Here is a 10,212-nt window from a genome sequence, read left to right as displayed (position 1 = left end):
CAATCAGAGATGTGGGGTTGAAGTCAGAAGTACTACTTTGGCTAGGCCTTTTAGTCAGAGAGGCCGCCTAGAGGTGGGCTGGGGACCGAAGTGAGCGCTCCGGTCGGAGAGGTGGGCTGGAGTAGGAAAACAGGTGCCGCTCCTCCTTGGCCAGACCTTCCAATCGGTGATTGGATCGCCCTTCTGGCATGTTATCTAGATACTTGGGTCGGCCCATAAGTTGCTCATTGTCTGCTTGGGCTGAGCCTTCATTGGAAAGCCAGTCCATGAGGGACCCTAGGTTTATGAACCCAATAGGAGCCCTCGGGCGATATGGGCAGAATCATCTGGGGAATTTTCGTCTTTGACGGCGGGTGCGCGCGAGCGCACCCATGGGTGTAGCCCTCGAGCCCCTGGATGGTTTGGGCAAAATCGTCTAGGGGGTTTTTCGTGTTGCCAGCGGGGGAGGTTTTTTGTTTTGTCAGCGGGTGCGCGCGAGCGCACCCACGGGTGTAGCCCCTGGGCGATTTGGGCAGAATCATCTAGGGTGTTTGTTAGCAGGCGTGTGTGCGTGTGTTTTTAATCGAGATGGAATTGTCAACCAAGGTGTCGTTGCGCAGTTGAGGCAGTTAGTATAGGGATCGAGCGAGGTGGAGCTCGCTGATCCTGGCTTCGGTGCGCGCCGTGGGATCGGGCGAGTTGGAATTGTGGATCCTGGCATCGGCGCAGCCTGTGCAACCAAGTTAGTATAGGGATCGGACAAGACGGAGCTCACTGATCCTGGCATCAGTGCACACTGTGGGATCAGGCGAGTCAGAGTAGTGGATCCTAGCATCGGCGTAGCCTGTACAGCCAAGGCAGTTAGTATAGGGAACAGACGGGATGGAGCTTGCTGATCCTGGCATCGGTGCGTGCCGTCGGATTGGGCAAGTCGGAATCGTGGATCCTAGCATCGGTGCAACCTGTGTAGCTGAGGCAAATAGTATATTGATCGGACAAGACAGAGCTCGCTGATCCTGGCATCGGTGCGCATCATGGGATCAGGTGAGTCAAAGTCGGGGATCCTGGCGTCGGCGCAGCCTATGCAGCCAAGGCAGTTAGTATAGTTAGTTAGGGATCGGGTGAGCCAGAGCTTGTGGATCCTGATGGGGCGAGTTCGGGGTCGCAGACCTAGGTGTATTTGGTGTGCAGTCAAAGCGTAGCCAGATGGGGCAAGTTCAAGGTCACAGACCCAGACGTTTGGAGTGCAGTCGAAGCATAGCCGGATGGGCAAGTTTGGGTTGCAGACCTAGGTGCTTTGTGTCTTGAGCCCCCGAGCCCCATTGGGCCTTAGTAGGGGTCGGTGTGAGTTGTGTGTGTTACCCCATCCTCGGTTTCTCACAACCGAAGGGGCTAAGTTTTGTCGGTTGTCCTGATCGCTCGGGCTCAAGTGACGCGCTCGGTGAGTTCGCTAACGAGTATGATCGAGTGGAATCCGGGTCCATCGTTCGTGATGGGGTCGGCATAGCCCTGTTGTGACATTCCACTGCTCCTTTACCTGCAACCCGATAGATGCCTAGGTCGTTTCGAAGACCGACCCAGGTGGCCTAATAGCCTCTCCTTGATGGAGATTCTGTGGGCTCGATAGAGGCTTAGGATCGAACGAGAAGGTTGAGATGACCCTATCTTCTAGACTAGGCGAGGGCCACACAGGGCTCATCTATGTTTTTCTCCCCTGGCTCTATTTGACGTGGGGTGGCCTCGAGCCCTTCGTGGGCTAGCCTTCGAACCCTGGTCGGTCATTGCTCATGTCGAATGAGGCAACTGTCGCTTCGTGACACAACACGGAGCGTTGTGATGCATTTCGCTGCATGTGCAATGCATAGTTCCTGAGCCCCTAGGCGGTTCAGGGCCTGAATCGTCCGGGGGGCATGGGCGTATGGAATGAATGCATGTATGGATGTATGAAATGATTTATAAAGAAATAGCGGGGGTCGGTAGTGTTACCTTGATGACTCGAGTGATGGGGTTTTGAAGAGCTCCAGTCAGAAATGTCTAACCAGGACCCGTGCTTGTCGTTTGTGATGGAGTCAGCATGGCCTACATGGGGTGTCCCTTTGCTCCTTACCTATCCCTTGGTGTTTTTTCCTGAGCCGTACAATCGACTTTTAGGAAGCCTGATGGTCTCTCCTGGTGGAGATCCTGTTTTGGGTTTTTCCAAGTCCCGCCTAGGGAAGCGAAGGGCCGCCTACATGCTATGGCGCTTTGGTTCTTGTGCTCGTCGTGCAGTAGTGGTTGGCGTGCGGTAGTGGTGGGCCATGCCCAAGCCATGTCCCGTCTAATCAGGCGTTGTTCCATTGGGCAGGGCGTGTCTCATCGATCAGGGTGTGTCCCATCTGCATTAAATGGGAAAGAGAGAGTGTTTTTCACTCTGCCATTTTGTCTTTCTTGATCGGCGCGCCTTTCCCAACTGTTGCACCCTTTTCCTTAAGTAGGAGATGGGAGAAGGTTTTTGCCCTGTTCCTTCGCCTAATCCTCATCTACCGCCTCCTTTCCCTTTCCTTCTTACCGAGAGTGTTCCTGAGAGCCACGGCGGTTTCTAGGAAAGAAAAGAGAAAGAAAAGGGGGAGAGCGAGGGAGAAGAGAGAAACTCATAAATCTTTTTGTGATCCTAGAGCGAGATGTCAGACTGGAGGTCGTCCATAGTGAGGGAGTTGGTGTTGAAGGCCTTCACCGCGAAGGGGTTTCTACCGTCGAAGGAGGTGGCGCACTGGAGGGCTCTCGGGAGAGAAGAGTTTCTGCAACCTCAGCCTGGTGAGGTGGTTTCCTTTCTTGCCTTCCATGAGCGCGGGTTGGGATACCCCACGCATTGGTTCCTACGCGGACTCCTCAATGAGTGGGGTCTGGACCTAAGCACCTCAATCTGATGGGGGTGCTGCACATCGCTGGCTTCATCACCATCTATGAGGCCTTCCTTGGGATGGAGCCACACGTGGACTTCTTTCGGTGGCTATTCTCTAGGCGAGCTTTGCCGGTGGGGAATCTGCCCGAGGTCACGCCGGTGGGGGGTTTTGCCCTACAGAGGAAACCGAGCGTGGGAGGCTCGTATCCCGTGTACATCCCCTGCGACTCCAACTGGGGGTGGCATGGGGAGTGGTTTTATATCAGGAATCCGGTGGAGGCACCATTCACGGCATTCACCGGTGGGAGGCTGGAGAAGCGGGATAGTTGGTCGTGGGGCTGTTCTTGTCGGGAGAAGAAAAAGGTGGAGATCATCGAGGTGGAGCTCTAGAAGCTCATGCGGCACGGCCTTGATAGGATGCGGGTGTTCCACACCCTCTACCGCCGTCGGGTTGCTCCATTGGCGGAGAGGGCACGGACGATGTGGAGGTACAGCGGTGCATCGGACCCTAATCATGCGTCACCGGAGAGCTACCGGATGACGAGGTCTAGACTCACCTTGATTGGGTGCTACAGCTGAAGCCCAAGGAGTAGGTCGAGGGAAAATCCATACCTCTCAATGCCTCGGTGGTGTCCAAATTGGTTTGCTACTCTTTCTTTACTTTGTGTTCTTTTCCCCTTTGCTTTCCTGCTTTTTTATCTTGAGCTGCCTGTTGCGTAGGGGCTTGATGCTTACAGGTCCCGGCCGCACCTTCCGAAGGGGCCAAAGGGCATAGCTCGGCAACCCACCCAGAAGGAGGCAGCAGATGCCAGGAAGAAAAAGAAAGCCGAGGTAGCTCATCGGAAGTACAAGAAGGAGAAGGAGATAGCCCAATGTGTGAAGGCTAGGGAAAATAAGAGTGACGTCGAGTCCGAGCTTGAGTCGGAGGATCTCACAGACGTGGATGACATGGTTTTCTTTGAGGAGGAGGAAAGTCTAGAGGTCATTTTGACCTCAGCGGAGCGTCGCGACCCTATGGCAATGTCCGCTGGTGATGAGCAGGAGGCGAAGAGGCGCACCGAGGTTCTCGTGCTGAGGAAGCGTGCGGCGAGTGCGGACACCACCGGCGAACGAGAGGTGAAGCGAGCGCGGTCACCATGCCCCTCGGTGGCATTGTCGTTCTCGTCCCCGCCTGCCGCTGGCATGACCGAGCAAGCCAGGCGGTCAGAGGAGCGGGCTTGCACTCGCGCATCGTCGGGACCGGTGCCAGCACATGACTTGTAGTGGGTGGATGCCCCGTCTGCTACTCCGGTCAGCGCGTCCCGAGTCGAAGGTCATGGTGACCCATAGGCCAGGCAGGAGCCAGTCAGGATGACTCCACCCCCGGCTGAAGTGAGGGGGCGCAGGTCATAGCCTAGGAGCGGTCCTCGCCCTGTGGGCCCATCGATGCCGGGTCTTGGCTTCAGAGTAGTGCCGCTTACCTCCTGGTATGTTTTCCTTTGTTGCTTTTGGATCTTGTTTGTTGAGTCTTTTTTGGAGTGTGACTGACCCGTACTCTTCGTCAGTGGCCGGGCGATCACGGGGTTGAGTATCGCCCCAACTCCTATGCAGGAGGCTTGGAGGACCACCCTGCAGCATGCCGCGGTGAGTGGCGGGGGGAACAGGATGGTGGTGGTAAACCCTTCCCTTCTGGGGGTGGTGCTCCCTAGGTCGGTTGTTAGCATAGCGGTAGCAGCGGTGATCCCAATGGCGACAGCGGAGGCTTCTCCAGTGGTGTCCCTTGCGGCCCCTCCTCCCCTAGCCGCGATAGAAGAGGAGAAGGAGACCGAGACCCCTGCCACGCTGAGCGAAGGGCTGCACAGCTCACCCTCACGGTCAGAGCTAAAGGCGTCGGGGGAAGACATGGCCGGGACGGAGTTAGAACGCCCGTCAGCAGCCCACGCAACCGAGGTGGTGGATATCCCATCCGACAATGAAGCGAATGTTGTGGCGGAGCTGCCAGCATCATCGCAGGAGCTGGTGGTGGTTCGGTCAGAAGCTGGGCTCTCTAGCGGGCTGTCAGAGGGTGACCTAGAGTGGCCCTGCCCTAAGGAACAGGAAAAGGTGTGGTTCATCCTTCGGGATTCCCAAGAGTGTCAGCTCTAGGACATCCTTGGGGGGAAAGGACTTGCCATGGTGTCTGAACTCACCAACCTATCCTCAAAGCTCGAGGACGCCTAGGAGCGGGTTAAGTCCACCCAACAGTTAGTCCAAGTCGACCTACAGCTCATCGCAGAGGTGAGTTTCTTGTATTTGTCCTTGACCTCTGAATATCTTGTTGGTTGCCTCAGCATGCTTGCTTTTCGTAGGGTCTGAAGGAGATGTCATCCCGCAATTCTTGCTTCCTCTGGATGGAGCATGCCCATGTGGCTGAGCTTGAGCATCAGCTAGAGTCCACCCACCATGAGTCCCAGGACTAGGCGGCTAAGGTGACCATGGTGCGGGTGGAGGAGCAGCGTGCAGTGGAGCGGGCGACCACCGCCGAGCGGGGCTTACGGCGGCGAAGGCCTGCCAGGTGGAGACTAAGGCGGGGTTGCGAAAATCCCTAGCGGACATCGAGGTGGCGCTCCAAAAATCCCTGGAGACCCTTGAGTTGGAGTAGAGTGCCTTGGTGTCGAAGCGGAGCTCCCTGGAGTCGGCGTGAAAGGCCCTGGAATCAGAGCGAAAGGCCTGGTCGGAGACAGGCCAGGAAGAGCTCGCGCTTTGGGGCCGGGTGATCGAGACAGAGGAGGTGACCGCCCGGCTGAGCGAGCAGGTGGCCTAGCAGGCAAAGGAATTCTCCAACCTTGAGAACCTCTGCCTCGGTACGTACCTTTTTTTGTTTTTTCGTCGCGTTGGTTTCTTCCCTCAGCCTGTTTCTAAGCTTATTGCCCTTCTTCTAGAGCTGGGCGGAAAGGAGAAGTCATTGGAACAGGACCTGGAGATGGTCAAGGCGACTTTTGATCAGAATGCAGAGGAGCTGGCCAAGTCCCATGAAGAGCGAGGTGCTCTCGAGGGGGACCTTGACCAGATCCGCAATATTGCCTAGCTTGTCGTCTCGGAGGTCTTCGGGTCAGCGCCAAGTACTAGCGCGCCCGTCGTCCAGCTGGCGGAGGTCCCAAATGCGGTCTAGGACCTTATCACAAGTGGGCTGTTCTACGGAGCGTCGGTGGTGTTGACCTCGGTGGCGACGTACCACCCGAACCTGGACTTCGCCACTATCTGCAGTGGGTATGCTAACGGCTTGAGCATGGAGGACATCCAAACGCTCAGGGAAAGCTTGCTGCCGCACGCAAGGTTGGTGGCAGAGCAAGTCTCTACGTAGTGGGTGATGGACGTCTGCTGTGAAGACATGGCCAGAAGCATAAGTCGGGGGGATGTCGCCCAGCTTGTGGATGGCACGGAGCCTGGGTCGGAGGTGGATGTTGCCCTGGCTCCGACTGAGCCAGATGTCGTCCCACTGGGGAGTGAGCAGTCTGCGCCCTCACCGGTCATACCGACAACAGATGCCACTGAGCCGCCCAAATAGTTTGTAAAGTATAAGAAGTTTAGTAGATGTAAAAAGATTAAGTTCGTGGGGGAGCCCCGTGTAAATGTTCTTGTGTACTTAATGACTACAGTCGGTTTTGTTTTTTGTGATGGAGTCACTCCGTTTGGGGAAGCTTGTCCCTTTTGTTCCTTAGTTTTCCCTTAGCATAATTTTGTTTTTTATTCTTTCTTTCTCTTATTTGCTCGTTCGTCCCGTAGGCTGCAACCTTGGGAGACTAGGTCATGGCCCGCGAGGCTTAGCTGCTTGCAACTGCAGAAAAGGCAGGGTGCGATCAGTCAGAATGTTTTAAAGCAAAGCTACGTAAGACAAATTAAAGGAACGAACACCCGTTTGTTTGGGTAAGAAGGAGTTTCACCATACGATAGTAAACGAAAAAGAGAGGTAGCAGTGTACCCTCGTGGAGCCCCCGAGTGACCTGGGACCAAAAGTGTTTGGGTCGGGGTGCTCTTATTGGAGCAAACGCTAAGTAAACAATGGTACGACTGAAATTTAGGGGAAGAAAAAAACGACATAGCTGTTCCAAGCATTTGGTGAGGCTGTCGACGTTGTCGTCCTTCAGTCGGTAGACGTCTGTGTTGGGAGTACGCCCTAGAGATAATCATAGAGATGATTATATTGCCTTGTATCCATGATATATTATGAGTTCATTGAATTTCCATTAAAGACAACCTGTATCGATTAGCAATTATGTGAATTGTTTGTGAAACTCTTTTACTTGTATGGTTATTCTAATGTTGTCCCTGGTCAGAGTTCGTGTGAGGACACACATGAATAATGGATCAGCACATTATTAGTTGATGACTATGTTTCACAAGTCATAGACATGGAGATGTCAAACTAATAATGTGGGCACATGTATGACATGGGGCTGGACTGACTCAACGTGAGATGTTATTATTATCTCTATTCACGTCATGTACGTTATGTCCTTAGACCTGAGATTGTTGTATGTATTCAAGATGTGAAACGACCTACTCAGGGACTATCAAACGCTACTCCGTAACAGGGTAGTTATAAAGGTGGTTTTCGGGTTTGTCGGGAAACATGCTATGAGACATAGACAATCAAGATGGAATTTGCCCCTCTCTATATATGAGAGAGATATCACTAGATCATTCTAATGATTAGATCAAGAAATGCATGGCCGTGCTTGGGTTAAGTGTTAACCTATGAGTTGGACCAAATATCATGAGGCAAGGGAATAACAAGTATGTGGTTTTGTGGTGGTTCATCTGATATTATCTTTGCATACACATAGGAGTTGACATGCCTTGCTAGAGGCCGCTATCAACTAATGGCCGAGTAGGAGTACTCGGGCCATGTCTATGTGTGCGTGAACCCATAGTGTCGCACGCTTAAGGGGCTGGAAGCCTAATTCGGATTGGATCCGAGTTAGACAAGGCTTAGGGTTACTAATGGGCCTCCAACTCGGGAGCTCATTAGGGACGCCTATAAATAAGTGGGGTGGGCAACGGGGCTAGGTATCCCACACCTTTTTGGCGGCCACCGCCGCCCATCCTACGCCCGCGCCTACTGCTCCTCACGGACCTAGCAGTCCAGAGGCGCGACGCTTCCTTCCTATACGTGTGGATACCTCGGAGGTGCTGCATCTGGAGCACAAGGATGAACCACACAAAGGGGACAGATGTACGGACGACCTTGCAACTGCACGGCACTGCTACGACGCGTTCGACTACATCAAGTCGCTTCCACTGCATCTGCGCGTCTAGTCGTAATCCTGTGATCGATAACTAGCAGTAGATCCTGGTTTATGAGGTCAAATTTTTGTTTTCTGGCTAGTGTAGCATCCTCATAACCCAATAGTGGTATCAGAGCCATTTACTGCATTGTTATTGGTTCGGATGAGTGCGTATGGAGATATGCGTGGTTGTAGATGAGTCTCTGATCATAGTTCGTGATTTTACCGTGTTGGTCTTATAACGATTTACTCGTACCGGTCGAAATTCCGCCATCCGAGTTAAGTGATACATGTAAATCCAGTCATGGCAAGATGGAGATCAATTAGATTGATCGAATTGAACCTAGGTCAAGTGCCGAGCGCATGTGATGCGCAACGGTGATAGATTGGATCTACTGCCGGGCACCGGGGTGCAAGAAAAGTGTTGTTCGGTAAAACAGCCATAACTTTTGCATACGACCTCGAATTGAGACGAACTCTATATGAAAATTATAGAGAAAAAAATTTACATCTGATTCTCACCCCCTTTGGCGATTTCGCTGAAATAAGATTTGCGAAAAATGGTCGGGAAGATGGTGTTTTCGGCGTTTTAAGATTAGACGTCGGAATCGGTTAACTCTGTTTTGCAGGAATTTGTGACTGGTATAGCCCTTATGTGTATGTGATGCATGTATGTAATTAATTCATGGCTTGCATGTCGTGAGTATGACAATATGGCTAGAGCCACAAAGATATTGTCAATTTGATGTAATGGCCTGCGTGACAAACTGTGATGATCCTATCCGCGACTATGTAATTTTCTTCACTGTCTTGTGTTAGTGATAGCTAGTCTTGGTGGACTCATCATTGAAGGATGGCATACATGGATCATGGAGATGGAGATCATCATGAGGAACAGTTCGATGGAGACGGAGATCCCTAGAGGAACATTGGGCTATACCATGTCATATCTGTGTTAATGTCGTTCTTACTATGTTCTACTTTCACGTGCGATAATGTTTTTGTCTACATGTGATGGTGAAGTTGAACTATCCCTCGGCAATGTTTAAGTTAAAATGCTTCCCCAAACCTTGCACTGTCATGTGTCTTGTACAATAGGTGGTGGGTCTATGAAATTAGGGTGCCACTGGTTTTCCTTGACTAGACAGGTTCGTATCGGATACTTACAGCAGAAGGGTTGGTTACTTGGACAAGGTCATCCTAACGGTTAGGGACCTTGGAGCATGAGTAGTTGGGCACCAAAGCATAGAGTTGCTACCCAACAACAAGAGTCATATGTGATATGATTAGCAAAGAGTTGCTTACCAATCTACCATGTCTTCTAGCGGTGATGCTAAAGCTCACTAGTAGACTTGTTAGTTGTGGGTCTTGAATCACTAAGTTTCAATAGAGGGATATTGATTTTAGTGGGAGTAGATTATATTAAAGGTTTAATATTGTTTACTCTGTCTTGGATACATTGTCTTAGTATTTTGCATTACTTTTGTTGTAGATAAATGGCGCCTAGCAATCAACCATTTACTTTGCGTTCAATTCTTGAGAAAGATAAGTTGAATGGAACAAACTATGCGGATTGGATCCACAACCTAAGAATTGTTCTCAAGGCTGAGAAAAAGGAAGAAATTCTAGACACCCCATTACCAGATGAGCCTGCTGATAATGCACCTGCTGTAGAGAAAAACGCTTACAAAAAAGCATGTGATGCTGATCTTGAAGTGAGTTGCCTTATGCTTGCTTGTATGGAACCAGATCTGCAGTTGCAGTTTGACAATAACCATGCAGCGCATGATATGATCGTGGCGCTCAATAATATGTTCCAGACTTAAGCCAGGACTGAAAGGTTCAATGTCTCAAAGGCTTTTGCTGAAACCAAGCTAGTAGAGGGCGCAACAGTTGGGCCACATGTGATCAAAATGGTTGGTTACACTCAGAGGTTGGAGAAGCTGGGCTTCCCAGTTGGCCCTGAATTAGTTACTGGTTTTATTCTCGTGTCTCTTCCGCCCAGCTATGGAAATTTCGTCGTGAACTACCATATGCATGGGGTGGAGAAGGGCTTGAATGAATTATGTGGCATGCTTAAAATAGCAGAGGCTGACATCAAGAAAG

General features: G+C 51.6%; 1 protein-coding gene across 1 annotated transcript; it reads left to right on the top strand.

The window, feature by feature from the left end:
* The first annotated feature begins 9,602 nt into the window (after positions 1–9,602).
* LOC136523471 (uncharacterized) lies at positions 9,603–9,932 on the top strand. The gene has a single exon (XM_066517146.1). The coding sequence runs from the start codon at positions 9,603–9,605 to the stop codon at positions 9,930–9,932; it is 330 nt and encodes a 109-aa protein (XP_066373243.1).
* Positions 9,933–10,212: the final 280 nt, after the last annotated feature.

This window comes from Miscanthus floridulus, chromosome 18, assembly GCF_019320115.1.
Source record: "Miscanthus floridulus cultivar M001 chromosome 18, ASM1932011v1, whole genome shotgun sequence".
Taxonomy (NCBI): Eukaryota; Viridiplantae; Streptophyta; class Magnoliopsida; order Poales; family Poaceae; genus Miscanthus; species Miscanthus floridulus.
Note: the sequence above shows the minus strand (reverse complement) of the source record. Positions and strands in the feature narration are given on the sequence as shown.

What these genes read in the sequence shown, in the direction of transcription:
- LOC136523471 (XM_066517146.1), top strand. Translation starts at nt 9,603, where the DNA reads ATGGCGCCTAGCAATCAACCATTTACTTTGCGTTCAATTCTTGAGAAA.